General features: G+C 37.8%; 2 protein-coding genes across 4 annotated transcripts in view; one reads left to right on the top strand and one right to left on the bottom strand.

Moving 5' to 3' along the window:
- The first annotated feature begins 182 nt into the window (after positions 1–182).
- Positions 183–7,278, top strand: LOC109860245 (dynein heavy chain 12, axonemal-like). The gene is made up of 11 exons (XM_020439211.1): positions 183–426; positions 522–695; positions 771–1,147; positions 1,251–1,497; positions 1,574–2,068; positions 2,510–2,720; positions 2,941–3,214; positions 3,378–3,758; positions 3,983–4,076; positions 4,186–4,343; positions 4,408–7,278. The coding sequence occupies exons 1-11, from the start codon at positions 325–327 to the stop codon at positions 4,550–4,552; spliced, it is 2,658 nt and encodes an 885-aa protein (XP_020294800.1). The 5' UTR covers positions 183–324; the 3' UTR covers positions 4,553–7,278.
- Positions 7,279–15,262: 7,984 nt separating this feature from the next.
- The window catches only part of LOC109860246 (sodium/calcium exchanger 2), a 47,839-nt gene continuing 38,679 nt past the window's right edge, over positions 15,263–24,422 (bottom strand). For all 3 annotated transcript variants that reach the window (XM_020439212.1, XM_020439213.1, XM_020439214.1), the window contains exons 6-9: positions 22,575–22,733; positions 18,769–18,940; positions 16,767–17,070; positions 15,263–15,565 (exon numbers count right to left, since the gene is read on the bottom strand). In XM_020439212.1, coding sequence (XP_020294801.1) covers positions 16,866–17,070; positions 18,769–18,940; positions 22,575–22,733 — 536 coding nt within the window. In that variant the 3' untranslated portion in view covers positions 15,263–15,565; positions 16,767–16,865. The remainder of the gene's footprint in view (positions 15,566–16,766; positions 17,071–18,768; positions 18,941–22,574; positions 22,734–24,422) is intronic.

Genomic DNA, 24,422 nt, shown 5'->3' with positions numbered 1-24,422 from the left:
CGATATTCAATCCAGTTTATATTAATTAAAAATCATATTAAAAGTCTTTGCTTCACATGTGCCATAGATTTTCAGTACTGGCAGTGAATATTGAAACGCAGCCTTAGGCTAAAGTGTGTCTTTAACAGTGAGTTCAATCAAGGTTCTTTTGTTCGTGACATCATTCGGCACCATGTTTTAACCTAATATCCCGTGTATGCTAAACAAAAAAAAAAAACGACAACCCTGGGGTAAAACAGGGTGGAAAAAGCGCGTTAAGTTAACAAATAAAAAAAAAAAAGTAATAACCAATCGCTATATTGTCTTTGATCGAATTTTCACATAATGACGGGACAGTCCGGTTCCTCGGAACCGGATGCCTCGGAGATTACCGTTTCGAATAATGAGAAACGATCATCAAAATTACACGATTACAAACTCGAAAAGGTAAATTTATAATAAAATAATCGTTACTCACCTTTTTCACGTGTGCGCGTGTAAATTAACAAAGCACAACTTTTTTATTCAACGTCTCACGCAAGTTGTTCGCTAAAGAGATACAAGATGTGTTGGAAGCGGCAACGGCAAAAGCCAAAAGACTCCATCGGAGAAAGAAGATGTACGTCCGTCGGATCGAAGCGGTGAGGTCGCAGAACGATTGCTTCCGCGAAATGAAAAAGGCCGCCGAGGAAGTGCCAATTATCGGCTTACTTCCAGTGAGTTGAGTCGATTACATCGTATATTTGTTCGGAAAGAAGGGATACCGAAAGTATATCGAACGTGTGTTGCAGGAATGGGAAAGGGGCATTCGCAAATTGCTCGTTCGATTGGATGCGAGCGGCAAGTACGCGGATATTCTCGAGGAGCAGATTCAGGAATTGAAGAAGAGGTATTGCGAGACGATGCGCGAGCTGACGATACGTCGCGCGATACTAATCGAGTGCGAGGACGCGTGCAGAGAAGATCTGTACGCCATTTTGCCTTACAAGTATCCCGGTCGTACGAAGTTCGCCGCGAAATTTTTCAAAAATCGCTGCACGTTCTCCAAACAGTATTACCTGTCGCATCAGCTCGTTAGAAGCATCGTCGCTAAGGCGCATCTTCTTCTGCCGGAGATACTTTGCGACTTCGCACGCTATCGCACCCTCGACTTTCTTAATTTCGACAGGTATCCTTCTATTTGTTTTTTGCAATAAATCAGATCGGATCGAGTGGAGAAGATAAAAAAAAAAATAAATAAATAAATAAAAATAAAAGTTCGCGCTTTGCAGATTTTGCGATTCGGTTCGCGCGGATCTTAAGAAGAGCGTGCACACGATCACCGCTTCGTATTACGTTAACATCGCGCGAACCGTCTCCCAACGTCGCAACATTCAGGATGTGTCCGGGAACGTTCTGCCGCGTTTTCTCAAATGCGCCACGACTCTTCTAGGTCTGCAAATAATCAACCGCGCCATCAACACCATCGAGCACTTGCTGAACGTTCTCACCGATCGAGCTGCGATGCCTTTTTTGACGGTGTGTGCAAAAAAACAAAAAAAACGAAATCGCACAAAAATGCACAAATAATTGACATATTGATGAAATTTCACAGTTCGAGTTGAAGTGCGAAAATCGCGATCTGTTCGCGAGTCCTCGGCTCGAGGAGTTGCACAACATCTTTCACGATTTCGTGAACGAGATAGCGACCAGCGGTCGGCATTTGCCGCCGTTGGAAACGTGGGTGCACAGCAGACGTTACCAAGGACGTGGAGGAAGAGAAGAAAGACGAAAAGGCGGTAAAAGGGAAAAAGGACAGACGGAACTTAATATCGCCGCGAATAGTAACCCCGCGTTTGTCTCGCTGCCCGATTGGTACTTGAATAAAGCGCACGAACGTCTGACTGCGAGTTTGCAAGAATTTTTCCGGCCACTGTGCGACTACGTGGCGGAACTGCGACTGAAATTCGATTGCATCCTTCACGTCGAGGACAACGAGCAGCTCGACGCAATGGCCGCCACGAAACGGTTCAAGAAGGAACACACTCTGGAGCAATGCATGGAGAGAGTTAAAGATTTTAACGACTTGATACGCGCGATACACGGAATGGTGTGTGTAAATAGATAATATTCTCTTAACAAAGGCCTCGTACAAATAAAAATTCGAAGGGCCAATACGAGAATGGAGCACTAGATGTTCGTATACATTGATGTAAATACTTTATTTAGATGTCAAACGATCCTTGTGTCTGTTGTTGGCAAACAGATTGTTGGCAAACTAAAATTAATTATATTACATTTAGTTATTTACATGCAGTTTGTCACTGAAAAAAATCCAACACAAAGATCGAGACATCTGAATAAAGTTTTATTTACGTTTATTCAGTCTGGTATTGGCTCTTTAAATTTTGATTGACAGTTTCACGAGCGATTACACTTTTTTTTTTTCATACAAATGAATTTACAACAAAATCAACACCGCCTGGTTTTATATATGTACATATAAAAATAGGAGTTACTAGTAAAAATAGGAAAAAAAATATTATTACAGCCCGATAATGAGTACTTAGAAACGATGAGAGTGCATCAAGTTGCCGCAAAACACGGTCTCATTTATTTCGCGAACAGATCACGGGATATTGTCATCGACGAGCTAGTGGAGCGTCATTGGAATTACAATCTGGACATATGCAATACGTTCGAAGAGCTAAGAGACCGTGCACTAGACGTTCCGCAAACCACAAAAGAATTACTGGAATTAGGTAAGTGTTATTTTCTGTCTTTTTCTATCTCTCTCTTTCTCACTTAATAATTTATTTTTAGCACGGAGAAAAAAAAGAATATTTTATCTCAAATCAAGGTACGAGTTTTGCAACTCGTACTTCGTTTTCGCATAAATGTTTGCAACATTTATTTCGCGCGAAATTCGTATTTTTATTCACACCGTAGTTGTGCAAAGTAACGAATGTATTTTTGACGCAGGTCAGTACATGTTGGCGGCGACGTCAACGGTGTTGATGGAACTGCAGGAAAAAATGTATCTTTCGCTTCGCATGTTGACCTCTCTCCTCGAGATGACTAGTTTGAGCCGACATCACATCGAGTTAAATACCACGACTGTGCAATGGTTCAAGCGTATCAAACCGATTTTCGAACGCAGCTCGTCGATGTACGAACAAATGAAATTCGATCTTGAGGAAAAGCTTCAGGAGGAGGTCGAGATCCTGAGTCACCGTGTGGAAGGCATGTTTCCTAGGTAATTTTGCAAAAACTTTTGTGTTCTCTTCAAACAAAGACAAAAAAAGGTGACAGTGATATTGAACGCATGTTAAAAAAAAAACAAAAACACATTATTTTAATGTTTATCTACTGTATCTATAGAAATATTTTTAAAAAAACAACACCGTTACAATCACCAGGTTGGTCATAATGAACGATATGGATGATGCCAAGCGCGTGAAGGAATACATCGAGCTCATGTGGAAGATGATGCGCGAGTTGGAGCGCATGAAGCAGAAAGCCGAATCGATAAATGCGGAAGAGGCGTTGTTTCAATTCCCGTTGACGGCTTATCCGCGCATCAATGAACTCAGAGAGAACATTCTCCCATTTTACAACGTAATATACAAGGGATATCGTTGGCAAAGGAACCGCGAGGTCTGGCTCAACAGTTCCTTCGAATATCTCGATATAGATCATATAGAGAACAAGTGCAAGGAATATTTTCACGACTTCAACAAAACCAGTAAACTTTACAGAACGAAAATCAAGATCCAACTCGCGACCAATTATCCGTACAGGTTAAACGACACGACCTAATACCCCCCGAATCTAATCATACTCTCTTACGCGTGCGGCTTTTGTGTCTCATTTTCGTGCCGAAGTTTCGCAAACACTTTCGGTGCAGTTTCGTGAACACTTCTCTTCGTCGGTATTAAGAGAGTAACTCGATGCCGCAAATGGCCCAAAGTGTTCACGAAACTTATTAACTGGTTATACGTTAACCGGCCAGAGTTTTCCGCAGTTTCGGAGGATACGTGGACGATCCCGATCCGTTTCAGCATCCGGCACCTTTAAAATTGTGTCATCAGTTTTTAGAGGAAGTGAGATGGTTTATGGTACTCTCTTGTTTTTTCTACGTTCAGTTTTACAATTTCGATGCAAAACAAAAACTTCCTCGTAATTTTACTCATATCATTGCTTTGTTACTCACACACACACGCACAGCAATACATTCCGCTGTTAGCCATTTTTCTCGATCCAACGATGACGCAGCCACTTTGGGACAAGATGTCGGTTATCGCGGGAGTCGACCTAACGCCGGATGCCGGCATGTCACTGAGAAAACTCATTGCTATGAACTTAAACAGAGAAGATTTGGAAAGGTAATATACACATTTACATAAATATCTCACGAAATATCTTCCGACGAATACATTGTGCTCGCAGAGTTCCCATGGAACGGTTATTCTGGAATCTCCTGGAATCGAAACTGGAAGAAACGGGATGGGGTGTGCCCGACGAAGAAGAAGAACACGAAGAAGAGGACGAAGACGAAGAAGATCAAATTCTTCGCAACGAAACGCCAATATAAAACGCGACGGCGAGAGGGTAGAGAAAAAGGATACAGATTACAAGTGTTATATATAACATTCTATTTCATAATTATTAGGCAATAACATAACAATACATATATACACGTGTATGTACGTCTACTGGCGAACAGTATTTTTGTATGTTTCGCTTATACGGTATAAAACTCACATACAACGTACGCGCGTTTTTCTTCTCGCTTGCTATTCAAAATGTACCCGTTAAACTAACACTGATCGTTCCACACCACGTGACCCGCCGATACTTCGAGATCATTTATTTCTTCTGGAAATATTGGAGCGTTTTTTTTTCCTCCCAAACTTTTTTTTTATAAACATCATAATTCTAATCGCTGATGATCCGAATCAGGTTGTCTCAAACAATCCGCACGTAACTCCGTGCCGCAACGTTGTTTGACTCTTTCTCATTAATATATATATATATATATATATATCGTATTCTTTTGTAGTAGTTTCGCGCCGCGCGCGAGCAAGTTCGCTTCTGAATTTTAGTCTGTGGTGGATTCACGCTGTTTGAACATACGGATATTCCGCGGGACGTAAATATTGACGGTGCTCGCGATCTAGAACGACAGTTTCTTGTATCTTCCCCATCATGTAACAGTTTACTATCTTAAATGTAACTTTCGGAAGCAGTTCTGAGCAGCGCCGACAATGTTGGAGAGTATGTATTACATATGCATCGCGCGTATTCTCTCGCCGCTGCGCACAACCACCTCCCTTCCCCTCCTCGCTTCGCAATCTTAATCGCAGAACTGTTTTCTAAAGGAACACACCAACTCTCTATCTTGTACGTAATTTATAATCTTATCTCTTTCGTAGATGCGAGAAAAGATCGTCGATGAGAGACGGATCTCGTTTTTATTAATTATGTATACAAAAAGTTCAGAGAAGAATTGGACCAAGTGTTTGAATGAAGAATACTCGGCTGGAGCGCCTGATAATTTTGTTACGTCATTACGAAATTGAGTGAAGTCTGATCTCACACAACAACGCGTAACCGAGAGAGATATGTAATACAAAAATTCCGCGAAATGTATACTTAATATGCAAATTTGAAGAAATATTAACGTACTTCTGATACAAAGTCTCGTCTTCGAGATTTTAATGTGCACGTTCGAGGACTCAAAAAAAAAAACGGAATTTACGAAATTGGTCCAAATTTTGCTCTAAAGTTCTTCGTATTTTTATATAATATTTCCCTTGCAACTTCATCTTTGGCTCCTCCTCTGTTTTTCGGGAGAGAGAGCAGTAGTGTCATCATAAATATCTGTATTTTCACTAACAGTCTACATCGTTTAAAGACATGTAAAGACAGTAAAGATAGGACGATAGAGATTGAACGATAGCGCAGAGTGTGGAGGGTATCTCTCCACACCCCCGTAGTACAGTACATAGTATAGTAGTCATAGATTACATACATGTGTTACACGTATATTGTGTAGCGTGTCTATGTATAATAGGTATTTATCTTAGAAACAAAAGCAGTAACCAAGAAAATAAAAACAAAAACCAAAAACAAAAACGAGAAAGAGAAGTTTCGAAGAAAAAGGGATGAAGGACGAAAGAAAGAAGATTCGGGAGTTGGATCTACGGACGTTATGTCTCTTAAAAATGCAGAAATGGCCACATGGGATATAATACGGTAATATTTACAGGATGATGCAGCCAGCCCCGAATGACGATGCGACTCGAGAGAAGATGAGATTCGGTGTGTGTCTTTCTTTCTGTGTAAAAATTTCATACACAGCACGATAAAAAATCGGACTACGAAATTGCACTCGTGCTGCAGAGAAAAATTGTCTATCTTTTCGCTTAGTTCTCTCTGTGCTCATTTTTTTTTTTGTTCTGAGAGTAAATACGTTTTTATCCTCGATTAAGTCTACCAGCGCTTCTATTTTTTTTTCTTCCGGTTAGATAAAGAGAGAGCTTGAAATCGAGGAACGCGTTTATAATGCGCAGCTCGTGAATCTTGTCTTGTAAATAAATAATCCAACATAAAGACTATATAATTTAAATCTAAAACTGTAATATACAATGTGTAAAATTGTAATATGTAACAAAACAACATTAAGTAAACACGTAAATTTTAAGTAACAATAAAAGGTAACAATAAATGTTAAGTAACAATGAAAACATGCTTGGAAAAAAAAATTTTTTGATTGCCACTAATCGAGGCGACGGTCAATTATTGTTAGAAACGTCTTTCTCTAGAAACGATTTCAATTTAATTGAAAACGTCGCAAGAGAGAGATTCACAGAGATTCTACCGCCTCGATATACAAAGTGCGCAAAAGCAAACGCACGGCGATCGCTTTTACTGTACAAATGTTTTTTTTTTTTTTTTTTTTCAACAAGTTCACGCACAGCCATATTTTTCACGCGTCAATTAAGTCTTTGGTCCGAATAGAAACGTTTTTTTTTTTTTTCTATCGCGATATTTATTGGTCGTTTATCACGAGAGACTGATTGGACGCGACAGCCGAAACTAGTTTATATCAAAGGAAGATGTGTAATCAAATCTATACACAATATAATAGAAAACAATTGTGTCGATAGCTCGCGTTGATTGGTTTTCACAATCAGTCGTGTGAAATATTTTAACTAAAACTATTGATATTAACCGTTTGCACTCCTCACTTTTTTTATGTTGAGAGACAGAAAAAAATTTTCAATCGCTGAAGATACATCAAGGACTTTTTTTTTGTTTAGCCGAGACAAATTTTTTGCAGGTTTGGAAATTTATTTTTAATTGAATATATTAAATAAAATATTTACACACGTGCCGTAACAGCGAAGAGTACAAAGAATTAATTTGCTCCAACTTCTACTTCAGACTTTTATTTTTTTTGGTTTTTTGTTCTCTACTACGTGTTTCTGCTGGTCCTTGTTGTGCGTATATCGCTCAATTTCGATTTCGGGAGTGCCTGATTGTTATCGATGTTAACGAACTTAATCAAGACTCAATCAATATTACGTTAATATTGGTTCAATTGTTGCTAGAAATTAATTCCGCGGTTAGGTTATCATATCCGCTGATGCGCAACGACTTATCTCATATATGAGATACAATAAGTATGTGTGATATATTATTCCGAGATGTAATCGTGTTGCCGAGATATTAATTGTGAAATGATATCGGGAGGAGGATCTAACTATCGAGTGTGAGAAAAATTCCGGATAAAAGTTCATTTACGGCTTAAAAATGTATCCGCAAAAATTGGCCCGCTTAACAATTCTTCGAAGAGACTTAGTTTTATTATTTCACTTATTCAGTTTTTTAAATAAATTTGTGGCACACGTAATGTATAATAATATATATACGTATAATAGTATAATAAATTTATATAATAAATTGTTTGTTTTTTCAATATGTACACGGCGTATCTCGCACATATTTTTAAGTAAATATACATTATACACATATACGAGATTTTTCTAACTAACTAAACTTCTCTAGTTTCTAAAGTATATAAACTAAAAGTGTAGAAAACTAATATTAATAAATATACGCGAGACAACTAACTGGTTTTTTTTTTGTCTTAATTAAAATACAGCCGGTGGCCCAAGAAAAGAGACAAAATTCTATTGGGTTTTTCGATGCGGCCATTTCATATATATTCGTTGTTTCCAGTGATTCGTTTTTAGATTTTACTGGAATATATCCTCATTAAGTAAAATATGTTTACGTAAACAGTATTCACATGGAGATTGCAGGGGCTGGCCACGTGCGATAAACAGACTGATAACAAATCCGTTTATCTCGACTAAAGCATTGAAAATTGTCAACAACTGTACATAAAATTCACGTTTCGATGTCTGAGATAAAAACCGAGTTTAAAATCATATACATACGTATATATTTTTTTAATTTTTTTATTTCGCGAGACATCGAACTTTGAACTTTTTATGAAATAGGACTTTACCGAAAAATACGAAATTACTCAACACTAGACTGCGTCGTTTTTTTTCTTCGTTAATATATCGAAATTCACTCACCGAGAGATTAAATTTAATCGATATTTATTAGATTAATACAACCTGGATTAATACAACCTAATTCATTGTCGCACATTGAATATCGCAAGTCATCTGCAACATGAATACTTCAATAAAACAAATATATAAATAAATTACAAAAAATAAATATGTAAAAAAAAGTTTCAAATAAATTAAAATAATGATTTTGCAAACTATTTTTTTTTCGCAAAAATTACACGTGGAAATAATTCAAGCGTGTCGCTTTTGTAAGCATTACGTATATTTGAGAGTATTTTAAACGATAACTATTGCAAAAATAAAAAAACCTTAGTAAAAATAGAAGAACAGCTTTCTATTATCCCTCTCTTTAAAGTTGCGTTACAAAAAAATATATATTTTTATCAGCTGTTACAAACTTTGTAGTTTTGATTTGAAGATTGTTTTTCGATATTTATTAAAATTGTAGATTCAATATAAATATTTGATATCTCTTAGTCTCTTATATATATTTTTTTTTTTTTTGTATATCCATGTTTTTGCGAGAAAAATAGAATTTTTTGCAAAAGAAAAAGAGAATTTCTTTTTTGATTTTAATAAAATGTATAAACTTAACTTCGTATGTGGTATGTTTGTGTGTGTATCTGCGTATCTACTTTAAGTTGATTCTCCGACAGTGTACGCGGCGAGAAAGGATCCGTGTAATCTCAATCTCGTCTTTGTTTGGAAGCGACACGTGGCAGAATTATTCCCGCGGGATTATTTTCTCCCCAACAATTCCGCACTGAACGCAATCGAATGCGTAACGCTCGCGATTTCTTTTCACGAAACAGTTTGGGAAGTCGTTTAAACATTGTGTCACGTCCCGACGAGCAAAATTCAATCCGTACGACCAAAATCCTATGCACGCCATTGTAACGAGAATAAATGGCCGGTCTGTTATCAAGTGGCCCGGATCGGAAAGTTTCACGGACGGAACTAAAACTACAGAGAGAGAGAATCGACATTCACGGTGTACAAGAACATTGAAAAAGTAAATAATATGAGAAAGGAAGGAAACAAATAAATGAAAAAGGAAGACGCGCGTTGAAAGAATCAGATTGCGACGATATTCAAGTTAGCGACGTTTTATATCGAACCGTTTAACAATCTATATATTGCTCGACTAAGCTTAAAGTAAAAAGTTAATGAAAAAGGTTATAATATTATGTTCAAACTGACCATCTCCATTTGGTTAGGTTGCGCCTTTAAACTAGTTTCGTTTAAAGTTTAAGGAGAGAAAGATTAGAAGAGAGAATAGACCTTAACAAGTGTTAATATCCGGAATCTTCGGAAGAAGAGTCGGGATGTTTAGAAGAGGAAGAGAGGAAAAAAGAAAAAAGAGAGAGAGAGAGAGAGAGAGAGAGAGAGAGAGAGAGAGAGATAATCAAGTAGATAAATAGTTGATAGTATAGAAGAGAAGAGTGGAAGAGATGAGAAGGAATAGAGAGACAGAAGATAGGGAGATCGCACGTCATTGGTGAATTCTTTCGTCAACACGACGCCGCAACGCAAACGAGCCACTGAGGTACGTGTAGCACTTTTGATTATGCTTGATTAATTATTCGCCACCTGTGCTTTTATCCTGCTTGTGCTCGCTCGGTGTGCACCTCTCCAGTATGCACCGGACGCATAATCAGGTTCTCCCGTGTGTAAACACGATATAGAAAATTTACACCGCAGAATTAACAGCGTCCATTCGCGGTCGAGCGATCGTGCTGAACGACGAAGATTCGAAAAAGACGTTCCGGATCCCGTTTACGGTTTTTATCACTTGAACGCTTTGCTATTTGAGTGTCTCTGTGTACATCCTATTCTGTACGCGCGCACATATACTTACAATATCAACTATATCGCAAACTGTTTGGATTAATAAAATACCTATGAATTTGCTGTTCTTCGTCGTTTGTTTGTTTGTTGTTTCTTTTTTCTTACAAGCGTTTGTCTTTTCCTGCCTGCGATCGGAAAAATCTTTTTTTTTTTTTTTTTTTTTTTTTTTTGAGTTTAATTTGATAGATAGCTCGATAAGTTCGAGAATAGAGATAAAAAGTTCCGCTTTTACCGGAGGATTGAATTAGACGCGTCAAAGTAATACTGTGATTAATAACATTGCATTTAACTTCTTTCGAACTGATAGGAAAATGAGGGTAATATTTTTTTTTTTTTTTTGTTAAATTTATTGCATCTATTTTTTGCGATCAAATCGGATATCGTTTTCCTACTTTTGCGTTCGACCTACTTTTTCCCACTTTCTCTCTTTTTTTTTCTGCATTTTCTGTATGAAGCTGAAAAAAAATCCGTGACTACCTTTCAGTTCGTTTTATTTATGTCGAGAAAACTGAAAAAACTCAGGTATAAAAATTAGAATAATTCTTAATAAATAATTCTCCTCTCATTACTGATGAAAAAAAGAGATTTATATTAAAAAATACAAAATTATTGCACACACTTACCTGCGATATAAATCAAATCGCGAAAATAACACATAGATGTAACTTAAAAATCTGCGAGAAAAACTTAAAAACTAGCACTTCAATACTGCTGCAAGTAATTAAGGATGCAAATCAACCAAAAATGTATTTTATCTTTTACATCTTTTATTTATTTATTTTTTTTTTTGCATAGTAAGTACGTATAAATCGCTATATATTGTAATAAAAATAAAGTATAATTTGACATAACAGTTTAACGTAAACTAGTAAACAAAACATATACGTATTGAGCGAGAAAAATATAGTTTAACATATAGAATTAACTAAATACTAATTTGGTAAAAATTTCGCGCACAATAAAATTAAAAAATATGTTTAATTTTTAAATTTTTAATCACGAGTTACCGTGAATCTAATATTGTAATGTTCTTCAACAGTATATAATAACCAGATATATATATATATATACATCGAGCTGCCATATAAATACATCAAATCTGGATATATGCATTTTAATTTCTTTTTTTTTTTTTTTTTTCAGGACGGAAGAGAAAATTCAATATTCAAAGCAAAAATTGAAATATGTGAATAGATATTGGATTCATACCGATTTCGAAATTGTTTCTGTTGACGACACTGTAGTCAGTAGAAAAGACAGAGAAGGGAGAAGAAAGAAAGAGAGAAAGAGAAAAAGAGAAATTCCACAACGCGCGCGTATACAAACAAGAATCAATCATCATCACTGTACGAATAATCGCGTTAAGAGTAATGTGAAATTAATTAAGCTTTGCTGTCCCTTTTCAAAACTGTGTGTTACAAAAACGATACACAATTTATAAAGCCAAGAATTCTCTCGGCAACTCGGGAGGTTCAAGATTTTCGCATCTCATTGGTACACGATCGACCCACAGAAGAAGAGTTCATTAATTGTTCGCGCCGCTGCGCTTTCACACAATGTTAATTAAGAGTTAAACAGCAACCAACACACACACACACACACACACACGTTCGTAGTCGCACGTTTCTCATTACCGCGGAGATCAGATCGATGCAAGAACAAACGCATGTAACGAGCTTACATATACATGTGTGTGCGTGCTGCGTAGTCCACAAAGGTTCGTTTAGACGCGCGACGATTTTTTACAATGACATCAAAGAAGCACATCGTAACATTGCCTTAAAAGACTCACGTCAACAAAGAACGTTTAGGGCAGGATCGATTGTTTACGAGGGAAAGACATATATAAAGGGAAAAACAATGTTTTCTTTCATCCGGCAATTCTTGCAAAAGCTAATGTTACAAAATGCCAACAATAATTTTTTTAAATCATCTTTCTTATGAGGTATTTCTTTGTTTCTATATATTTGTAGAATATATGTCGCTAAAAATGGCCGCCTGTATAATATTTCGACGTACTCTAAAAATCTCCCCACAATCGCGCGAGATCACGCTCTCCTCTTGTACAACAATCTTGTAAACTTAAAAATTCGATCGCGATTATTCGTCTCTCGCGCAAGAATGACGGTGTGTGACTCGCGCGCGCTCGTGTGTGTGTGAATTCAAAAACTGTGTGTGTAACAGATTGGGACTCTCCTTGAAGCGATACCGTCATCCGAGAGTCCGTATCGTCTAAAATGAGTTTCGGAGTACATAGTCCATACACACACACACACACACACACACACACAAACTCGATTCGCATGTATAACTCGAATATATAACTGTTGCGTTAACTGTTTTCGTCTCCCCAACAAAATGCGACCCTCGATCAAAGGCAGTGAAGATCAACGAGAACATTTTGCGCTCCTTCTTCACGAATGACGCAGCAAAGAATCGTAACCTCCCCCGTTTCTTTGATTAAAATTGCCGGTTGTTCTGGCGCCGCTTCGAAGAATATTCGAATTTTAACCTGAAAAAACTGCGTTACAAACGAAGAGATATTACAAGAACAACCACGCGGATAAATATTCAAATATTCTCCCAAGCGTCGCGAGATGCCGCACATCGCGAATCAGAAAACGAAAATACGATTCTTCGCAAATTTTCACGAAGACGGATACACGATTTACATTCGAACGAAGGCCGCGATGTAACTCGTGGGGGTTTTTTGGTTTTATATTACCTCGAGAGTCTAAATTATTTGTTTTTATTTATATATATATATATATATATTATATAACATTCGTCGTGCTATCTAACTACCCTTAACAACAGTAAATATGTTTCAGTTGGTATTCAAGTTGGTATTCACGATAAAATTAGTATCAAGTTTGCTCAACAAGTTTGTTTTGTTCTGATTGACGACAATCTCGAAATCTCTCTCTTTGTCTCTTTCTTCTTCTTTTTTTTTTTTTTTTTAAATTGAAAGATTTTTATCAAATTCTCGCTATACATTTTTTTAGAATCTTTTTACCGCGTTTCTTCTTCTTGTTGTTTCATTTTCCTCTGAGCTAATTGAAAGTTGTTACGAGGATTTTGTCATATTTTCTGAATTTGTGCACGTTCGAGAAATTAATTCACTGCGCGTAATCGCACAGAATTTTACACGGAATATACACTCTCGCGTGTATATTGGACCGCGCGTTGGGAAAGATAATAAAAAAAAAAAAAAAACGATACGCGACAGAAAGGAATTACGAAATTTTCGATTCAATTGGAATCGAAATAATTATTCCTCCCGGTTTTGCAGAACTGCTTTGTGAATTACTCATCTGCGTCAATTTTTCGAACGGCAGTTTTCAGCAGATTTTATTCACATTTTTTTATCGTGACAAAGAGTTCCACAACTTTTTTCTTCTTTTCTTTCTTGTGTATAATAAAATTCAAATTCGACAGTGAAAAAATATATTTCGTATAATAAACACCGAGAGAGGTTTATAGATCGTCAACAACAGGGTTGCCTGGTATATTTCACCGTCGAGTTCGCGTCTTAGGTCCGACTTGAAAATAAAAATAACTTCTCTCGGCTCTTTTCGTATTCACCAAACGAAGTTTCTCTCAAGATTTAAATGGTTGAAAAATGTAGTTTTTCCGCGTACTCTCTCTCTCTCTCTCTCTCTCTCTCTCTCTCTCTCTTTTATTAGCAGCTTATTTAATTATTCTTTTCTCTCTTTTGTTTTTATTCGTGTTCCAAGTTAAAAGCGACACACAACCCTGACAACCCTGATCAATCATATCCAAAATTCGACTAATTTCACACGCAATTTTTCGCGCGTCTTTTTTGTGTGGCTATAATTCAGTTGCTGCAACAATAAAAATGCACTATATATGTTCTTTAAATTTCACAAATCGTACGCACTTGTGTAATATCGAACCGATCGCGATTTCTCGAACTTACGGATGCGTGACTACATCTCTCTCTCTGGGCGGGTTTTAATCTGATCTAATTAAAAAAAAAAACAAACAAAAAAAATACTACGCTGAAGAGATTATGTAATAGAAAAAAAAAAAAAATTATATGAACACTCGCGAATATAATATATCAAAAACGGTATTAGTTACTCGCTAATAAACGACTAATGATGACTGTAACGCTTAATGACTAGCAATGACGTGTTTGTTTGTTTGTTTTTTTTTCGAAAACCGGTCGTATATTGCACAATTACGTCGATGGTTGTTGCTTTGCTTCCGCTCGCGGGCGCTTTCGCGCCTCCTCCGTTTCTTCTTCCCCCGAAGTCCCGCGAGGAATTCTTCTTGCGAAGAAGATCAATCCTAAAGTTTTAAAAAGACTCCCACAACAAAGGAATATATTTCGCGTGTACAATAATATATATATATTATTATTATATATATATATATATATATATACGTGTATATAAAATTAGCGACGTCGTACTCTGGCGAAAAAGGAATTGCAATATAAGTTTCGCTAATAAAATATCATAGAAACCTGTGTGTGTATTCCCTTATGCAGGATATTAAATAAATACACTATGTACACATATGTACTCGCGATTTCATATATATATATATATATATATATTTATACATACATACATATATGTATATTTAGCACATATGCGTACATCTAGATTTTTTTTCTTCGCGTTTCTTCTTCTTTTTTTTTTTTCTGATAATAAACGGACCGCATCTCTGCTCCCCCGGAAGAGATGCGGCGTGACTAGAACTGCGTTATACTTGTTTCTTTTTTTTTTTTTTTCTGTTTTGAATTATATTAAGGCAAACTCACTTTTTCTCGCACACATTTCTCTCCCTCTCCTCTCCGCCTTTTTTTCTTCCCTCCTCGATTTTTTCTTTCCTCCCGATTGATTTTTTTTTCTTTTCTCTTTCTCTCTTTCTCTCTCACTCTCTCTTCGTTGAAGAATGACATTTTCGCAAGCACACGCACTCGCGCTCTCAGGTACCTAACACATGCATACACACACGTATACATATTTCTCGCACATCGAATACGTCGCACGCGATCACGGTTCGTTGTGTTTAAACTGTCTCAGGTCGGGGGGATGATGAACTTATGCGATTCCCGGACACAGTCAGAGTTTGTTCTGCGCGAAATCGCGACGAAATCTCGCCGCGAGAGTGACCTGCAAGTGAGAAATTGAAGAATCGCTCAAAGAAAGGCATGACAAAAAATAAATTTCTCGGGAAGTAAAAAATAACGAGTATATACAACAAAAAAAAAACGATAATTCCGAACTAAGTTATCAGTGCCAAAAATACGAGCCTATGTGCCAAATGTTCGTGCAAATATAAAAAAAACTTTGCTCAAACATGTGTAAACTAATACACATTGACATTCGAATTAAATTTAATTCGAAAATTCGCCTAGAATGCTTGGTTTGCATTGCGAATATGTGAAATACTCAATTTACTCTCTTTCCCTATGGAAATTAAAAAAATCCATTGGGAAAAAGACACCTCGATCGGGAGTCGAGTCCGGGATTAATGGATTTTTTAAATGGATTTTTTAATTTCCATGGAGAGATAAATTGAGTATTTCACATATTCATGATGCAAACCAAGCAATTATGATGCGAATTTTCGAATTTCGCAATCGTGTGTGTTTCGCACGTATTGAGAGAAAAAAGTTATAAATTATAAATATATATACTTACAAATATTTATATTTCCACAAACATCCAGCGTATAGATTGATTCTAATATTTATTGTTCGGATATTTCACGAGCATTTAAATTGTAAAATAATAATTCTTCGAATATTCGGAAATGAAGTAAATGTCTGGAGATCTGAATAATCTCTGCGTAAAACAGCTCGTGAGAGACAGCTTGAATGTGGGTCGACGGTGATGTTCGCGCGAAACTCCGGACACACAAAAAGCTGTCTGCGCTGATCGTTCCGCGCTATATTTAATCTTTAAGAGGATGCTGGAGTGACAGCCGAACTTCGCGACGAACGAACGAGTAAAGTAGGTGACTACACTATTATCGTGACACTAACCGTCGAGCGTGCTTAACGAAGACAAACGTAAATCGTATGTATATGTACGCACACTCGTCTGTGTGCTCGGATTAAGTCTTCTACTAATGTGAGTTTTATGTATTCAACATTGTTCTTTCATGTATTCCGAAAAGTCAAAAAACTACTATGCTTTCGTATACGTGTGAAGCGCGAAACTTTCCGTTGCGAGGCGAAAACATTCTCACGAGGTGACATTTGCGCGAACACCCAACCGATCAAAATAAAAATACAGAACTTCAGAAACTTTTGTTTCTCGACGAATATGTTCTTGAATGGATCGTCATCCTCTGTACTGTTGCACTCACCAGGTTGAAGTTTCGTTGAGCATACGCCTTGGCGGACGCCAGAACTAAGATACACAATGGATAGGCCGACGTAATGGCGTCGCGTAATGGGCCCCCGATTTAGAAGCCCTGGATCACGCCGTAGGCCTCAAGGGTGGACATGATGAGGTAGAGCAGCCAAAGGGAGAACAGGAACACTGACGTGATGAGCTTCGGTACGAAAGGTCCGCCGAGCTCGCCGCCGATCGACTTCACTCGCCTCACCATCAGCACTACGATCACTAGACAAGCTTCGCTGCAGAACAGGGTGACGGAAAAGGCCAAGCTGCGTCAGAAAATATGCCATTTTGGATGTGTAATCCACGTGAAGTGTTCGAATCGACGTCGCGCTTGAACTGTTTTCAAGATGTGAATAACCGAGTCGCAAACTTTGCGATCGGCGGGCGCAATTTCAAATTTTTTTTTTTTTTCTTTTCTTGCACGGTTCCGGACCGGAGATTTTAATCGCGCGAGAAAAATCGCGGAAAATTTTCCGCGAAAAAAAAAACTTATTTAATGCGATCTGATCGATCGGCGAAACTTTGATTTTTATGTCGTACTTTTTAACAAACTTGCATTTAGCAGAGAGAAGCATATAAAGATCGATTTTCTTTCCATTTTCTCCCCAAGTTTCGGAGGAACTTGGAGAGCGATTTCGCTGAGATCTCGTTCGCTCCTCAAAGATGAATGGGAAAACTTCTCCGGCTCACGACCGCAAGATTCATCTTCGGACCCGAATCTGCGATGTCGAACTTCAATGTTAAAAGTCCACTGACGAATGGACATTTCGCGTGACTGAGGATTCGTTGTGATGATATCTGCGCGCTAAAAAAAAAAACTATTGGGACTGTATATATTCGTGATTTGTTCTGGCTCTTAACAAGTCGTTAAGAAAATTGTCTAACGCGGTCTGCTTGAAACGCGTAGATGGAAAATTATTTTAAACGTTATTTTAACAAATTACAACGTGAAACATTTTTTACATTCAATTTTTTTCGCTCACGAAATCATCACTCGATACTAGACTAGATACGATACTCTATTTCGCGAGCGGTAATCCTCGTCGAAATCCTCGGAAAATGGAACACAGTATCAACACACCGCATAATAGGAGATTGGAAATGCCAAATGAAACACGAGTTTTCTGATGATTCGAAGCTACTTTTCCCCGGGAAAAAAACACGAGGACGAGAGTTTTGCATAGAATTTCGAAAAATTGCATAAAAATAATCGCACGATTGTTTGCGGAAGTCAATTGCGATCTACTCGGTGTGAGTGTGTGCGTGTGTGTGTGTCGTATGAAATACTTATTGAAAAACATCTAAATAACTGAAACCGAATACACTTCCGATACGTTTCCGTCGATAAATGTCGACAGCACAATTTTACGTGACGTTGGTTGCAAGGGGGGAGCAACGCATCGGCCAAGTTGCCGTCGGAATACTTTGACCAAATTTCTTGAGAATAGTTTCACGAACAAGATCGTAAACGGAAAATGACGACTGGTTATATCGAGGTCACGTCGTCGTCATATCTACCCTGACTAGAATTCTGTGTGTATGTGTGTGCGTGTCTCGTTCCATGTCATCACGTCTTATCCGATCTTACTCCGGCAATAACAAGCCGATTGCGCAATAAAAACCACACGCACCTATGTCAATTACAAACAAAGCTGTAAAAATATTTCCACAGTTTTTGAATTATTCGAGATATATTTTGTACTCAAAAAAAGAGAAAAAAAATTTCGAGCAAAAGCAAACAATCAAATTACCCGAAATCCACAAGTATTCGTGACTCGAATGCTTGTTACACGCTTTGTGGGAAAAAAAAAAGATACAAAAAAGAAAAAGATGATAATATTAGTGCGTATCTGAAATTATATACACCGTGCTCTAAATTTACTCGTGTACACGACGCAATAAAGCCGCGCGCGCGGCTTTACGACACCGGACATTTAGTTTAGTAATTGCTATCGGGTACTTACTTGCCGGGTTCGACGAGGAACGGCTCGTTGTGGCAGGCACGATAAATGGCGGCGATACTCCACGCGACGCCAATCCCCAGGAAGACGTTTACCGCGTTACTTCCGGTCACATTGCCCACGCTCGCGTCGGCATATTTGTCCTGGCAAGCGGCCACCTTGCTCGCAAACGTGTCTGAAATAAATTTATGCGCTCCTGAGTCTTTGTCATTTTAACGGTCGTTGATGTGTATCGGACATCGATATATTTCGACGTTTATTTAACGCCAATAGTAGTAGCAGCGTATTTAACCGCGTTGTCATTTATTCTCGCGACACGTATGTACGTTTAGCTCGCCGTAAAATATAATGGCGAATTGTGGATTTCCAAACAACAGACAATTCTTTTAGTTTTGATAATCCGCGCGCGTTCTTTATTGCGTCCGAGTCTCCAATATTGCGCAAGGTCGAGTAACAGGATGGATTTAACGCGCGCGTTCCAGTGGGAATCCAGAGATCGCCCTCGCTTTGTACGTACGATTTCATTTTACCGGGACAACAATTTGCTGTGATGTCTTGGCCGCGATTTGTACGAACTCGCCCCGAGTTTTATGGCGGGTTTGACCGCGCGCGCGCGGAGAAGGGATCGGGCACAAGGTGAACCGAGCGTCATCATTCGACGGTGATAAAGCGACGTAAGAAAACCTCACACCACGCATATTATAACGTACGAGGTACAGGGAGATCTACGAGAGACGTGATGTAATAATGCGGTTTGAAATTCAAATCGCGTGCGCGGTAAACGCGACGCGGTTTTTCCGCAGAATTACATGCCGGGGACAAATGCGCGAGGAGCGAGAACTGCTTCTTCATCACGCGTCGCTGAATAGAAAAAAAAAAACAAAAAAAACACGCTTCGCTCTCGAGGGAAAGTTTTTTATTCTTATTTTTAGAATCGACATAATTTTTCTCTAAAAAAAAATTGAATTATTATTACTCCCTTATGGAATATAAAAAAAAGCGCGCGTATCGCGAACGAAGAGAAATGTTTTCTCTTATAATTTCGCACTCCGTGTTATATTCCCGCATTCTCTTCTCTCCGGTACTAATTAATCAATCAAGCCAGCGTCCGCGATTGTTTACGCTCGCGCGTTGTCGCCGCTGAATGCGCCGGGCTCGCCTATTTACTACCGCTGTCGCCGCAGTAGTAACGCCCGGCGATTCATCCAACGTAAACGCGGTAATCAAGCTATTTCATGCTAATTAATTATTTCGAAGGTTTTTCCTTTCGCGAAGTAACGAGTAAAATACAATTGTTGGCGATTAATCGTCAGATTTGCAATACACTCGTGTGCATAAACTCTCTCGTTTACGACAATCAATCACCGCAATTAAAGTTGAAAATTGATGTAGTATTATACTAATTAATGTAGTATAATGTAGTATAATGTAGCAAAATGTAGAGAGCATCGTGTAATAATTACTTCGAACAACGATGCTGCACGCACGTACAAATGACATTTGAAAGATGAATCGCGTTGAATATTTTGTGCAACGCAATTTCAACGCATTAGAGCGCGCCCTGTATTTTTAGATTGGCGTAGTATCTTTTTTTAGTCATCTAAGAAAAAAGTCGCCGAAGTTATCTCTCCCGAACTGGTACTTTCGGAAAGAGTAGAAGAGAGAGAGAGAGAGAGAGAGAGAGAGAGAGCGATAATCTCTATTATAAATATTGATGAGAGGTCCTCGTTGGAGGAAGTTTCTCGCGGAGAGTTTCTGGTGAAGAAACACACTCACATAGAGAGAGTACGAGAACGGGGTTCACGGAAGGTGACTTAAATAATCCCGTACCGAGAGGAAGCTGTGCGTCATGCAAATTTCATCGATATTCGAAACGTGATACTACTATTCCAACACTCAACTGGCATTTCCGAGATAGATACAATTTCGAAGTTCTCTTCGGCGTTCTCTTCGTCTAGAGTTTATATATAAAAGGCGTGAAACGAAGAAAATCTCTGTTTTTTTTTCTTTTGTCACAACGCGAGAAGAAAAAGAAATACCAAGATAAAGATTCTCTTTGGTATCGGTGACAAGAACGATAAAGCGGCTTGAAAATAGAAGATTTAGTTTTTCTCGACAAATTTGCAGAGAAAAAAATTATTAGATGTTAACCAAACGATTTCTGTTCGCTGGTCACGATGATTCCGCATTTGCCGCACCACGTATTGAGATTGTACGATTACGTTTCGGGATGATCAGTTTCACGTACGAGGCAATGAGTTATGTGTTTTAGGTGCGCATTTCGAACGCAACCTATTGACCCAGAAACTCGAAATGGCACGGTTGTCGTTACACGCCTCTTTAATAGCTTTGACAACGCCCACTCGAATCACTTATTAAATGTTCTTTTGCCGTGGGTGTCACACGAAAATAGCAAAACTACGTCGCGACTGTGGGTCACGATCGCTGCATCGGCGACTCCGATATAATAATTCGAAAAATTGATTTCCTTTAATGTACACTTGTGCACAATTGCTTTCTTCGAAGCAACTCGAATAACGCAAACTTGGTTGGCCAAATCGAATAGAAATAGTGTTTCTATGATAAAAAAAAAAAAAAAAAAAATATCGAACCACACACAGAAATTATGCGTTTCTCTCTCAACAATATTCTCGCCGTATCACCTTTTCCGTGTCGAGACGAGGAAGACGTGTTTAATCCGAGCTTTAGGGTTGCACGTGTCAAACTCTATCCTATTCCCCGGTATACGCGAAAGGACACGGGACGTCGGTAGGCCCATTGTTCCCAGACACAAAGACCAAGTGCAATAAATTATCGCTGCTCTCCCGTAATCCCAAAATCCTGTCGCAATATGGCGGACGCCATAAATGGAATGCGACCAATGCAAAATACTCGGGAGGATAAACTCCCGATATGAGAGTAATGGAAAGTTAACTTTCTCTCTCTCTCTCTCTCTCTCTCTCTCTCTCTCTTTCTCCGATGTAAATTAATCTCGATTATTTTCCTCTTTAACATATACAACTCGCCTCCTATAATAACGCTCTTTATTAGATATCAAGATAAAGAAATTGAAATTTAAGAAATTGTAAATTTAATTGAAATTGTAAATTGTAATTAAAAAAATTGTAAATTATTTCAATTTAATTTGCTCACTTAATTTGGCAAATTTATTTAATTTCTTTGTTTACTGTTATCTATTTAGTGTATAAAAGTGTGTAAAAAGCTAGTAAACTATCTGGCCGCAGTTTCTTTGCGGTTTATGTGCAACGTTTATCTAACGCACAATGCATACATATCAGAAATAAACGTCAAAACAAACACACGAGTGTAAGATAAAAAGTATACGGTGAGATGCGTGCACTTTAATAATTTAAGAAAAAGAGAGAGAGAGAGAGAGAGAGAGAGAGAGAGAGAGAGAGAGAGAGAAAGAAAGAATACACACGAAGAAAACCACTCGTACGAATCAAGCGGCGAGAATTTCTTGTATGTCATTCAACTTTCTTGCGAGATAAATAAGCGTTTTAGAGCGACGGAAACTACTTCCATTACGGTTTTACGAGTTTCAAGATGGCCGCGTTTGTCGTCGTTCTCATCTATCGAAGAAGATATATGTATAGGAAGAGAGAAGCCAACAGATTGAAACGTTCGTTTCAAAAGATAAAAATTAACTTTTCGGTATTAAAAGATATATCAGTGTGTGTGTTTTCGACTTTTAATATCGTAATTCTCAAAATAAAGTATGTAACAGTTTGCAGCGGTTTGTGCGGATTTACTTACACGCTTCGGTGTTCGTTTTCTTTGGCACTCACCGGGGATGCTGGTACCGAGGGCGACGAAAACCACGGCGGTGACGGAATCCTTGATACCCAAAGTGCAACCGAAATACGAGGCAACGTCGCCGATTATCGCCGTTACGACACCGATCCCAAAAATGCTGATGATGAAGCACAAATAACCGCCGGCGATATCTGAAAAATAACAATACATACGTGTTTGTTAATTTTTTCTTATCTTTCCGTGCGGTAAAAAATTACATCATATACGTATGTATACGTGAAGTATATATATACACATGTTTAATAATGTTTTAGAGTAATATTAAAAAGTAATATTACACAGTTTAATATTAAAAAATATTGTAAAATGTGTGTGTTATCAAAGGGCTTCTAATTATTACGCACGATATTTCCATGTAATTAAGATAAGTTGTGCGTGAATTAAAAAAAAAAAAAAAAAAAAAAAAAAAGAAGAATTGTTCTTATGTGCTAAACACGCATTTTACTATAAAGCCACACGTTTGAGAGCTTAATTACGTTCGCGAGTTTTCTCTTCGTCTGTTTACTCGCGGGAATAATTACGCTACTTCAGCGTAATCTCGTCCGCCTTTTTCAAATCACGAAGCGCTTATGTGTATATTGATGTAAGACACGTTGTAATTGTACTTTAATCGGTTTATTTTCGTCGAGTAAACTCCGCGCTAAACTATGTGTGTATTAATTTAAATACAATTCATTTAAACTTAAATAACTTTCTTGACCAACGAGCGAGAGCTTTAAATGTTTTTTTTTTTTTTTGAAAGAAGAGGGAGTTTCTCTAAAAACTTCATCTCTCTAAAAACAATTACCAAAATTCGATTATAAAGTACAACAATTTCGCAAAGTGTTACAAAGTATCACGAGACTAATAATATACACATTAAGCCGTACATATATATGTTAAGATAAGATCCGGTCAAGAGATCGAAGTATAATTTACGGACACTGTGCTTCTCGCGCGCCCTGACAACGAGAGAGAAAATTATTATTAGAGATCTTTATGGTAAGGCACGCTTTACGTGGGCGTAAAAGAGTTTGTAAACATTGCGGTTAGTTTTACCGTTAACACGTGGCCGATGTATATTATCGCAGCCACGCGTTTGCCGCTTGTAATCTCTTGCTAAACTCAACTGATTTATTAACGTGTTTTGTGATCTTTTTCAAAGCGCGACTCTCGCTCTCTCTTAGCGATTACGTTACGTAATTATTGGAAAATCAGCAAACTCAGAAACTTTCGAGAGAGAAAGAAAGAGAGAGAGAGAGAAAGTAGATCGAGTGAGCTTGCAATGACTTTAGGGAAATTGAACGTATAAAAAAAGCGTTTTCAAGTGAGTTATGTAACTTCAGTGCAGCGCGCGAATATTTATTACGAACTCTTAAAGTCCAGACGTGGGTCTCCCACTCAAAAATTGCACATCAGCGTTTCTAGAAAAAACCAAGTTTTTTTTTGTAAACGCTTACATCTTCAAAACTACTAGAGATTTTTTCAATTTGTTTTTTTTTTTATTGACACAGAATCGTTCAAACTTTCAATTCGAAAAACAAAATTTAAAAAATATCGATTTTTCACGGAGATATTCGATCTTAAAGTCGCGTGGGTCTTACAGACCCGGTCTGGCCGACTTGTCATTTTTGAGATCTGGTCACAAAGAATTAATTAAATATAATGGGATCACGTTTAACAATCTTTTGTTTATCTTGAAATACATACGACATTATCTTGAGCGTCACGTGAAAACAACTTACTGATTTAAAGAAGATTCCAGCGAGATAAATCTCACAGATTTTTTGGCTTCGATAAATCTATCAATTTCTATCGTTTATTAAGAAAAAAAAACCTGT

This window comes from Pseudomyrmex gracilis, unplaced genomic scaffold, assembly GCF_002006095.1.
Source record: "Pseudomyrmex gracilis isolate BER0280 unplaced genomic scaffold, ASM200609v1 scaffold_353, whole genome shotgun sequence".
NCBI lineage: Eukaryota > Metazoa > Arthropoda > Insecta > Hymenoptera > Formicidae > Pseudomyrmex > Pseudomyrmex gracilis.
The sequence above is the reverse complement of the archived record's forward strand: the minus strand, read 5'-3'. Positions and strand labels throughout refer to the sequence as shown.

Excerpts from the sequence above, each read along its gene's own strand:
- LOC109860245 (XM_020439211.1), top strand. The coding sequence starts at position 325 with ATGACGGGACAGTCCGGTTCCTCGGAACCGGATGCCTCGGAGATTACC. Across the intron at positions 696-770 it reads CAATTATCGGCTTACTTCCA|GAATGGGAAAGGGGCATTCG; the intron begins GTGAGTTGAGTC and ends CGTGTGTTGCAG. Across the intron at positions 1,148-1,250 it reads GACTTTCTTAATTTCGACAG|ATTTTGCGATTCGGTTCGCG; the intron begins GTATCCTTCTAT and ends CGCGCTTTGCAG.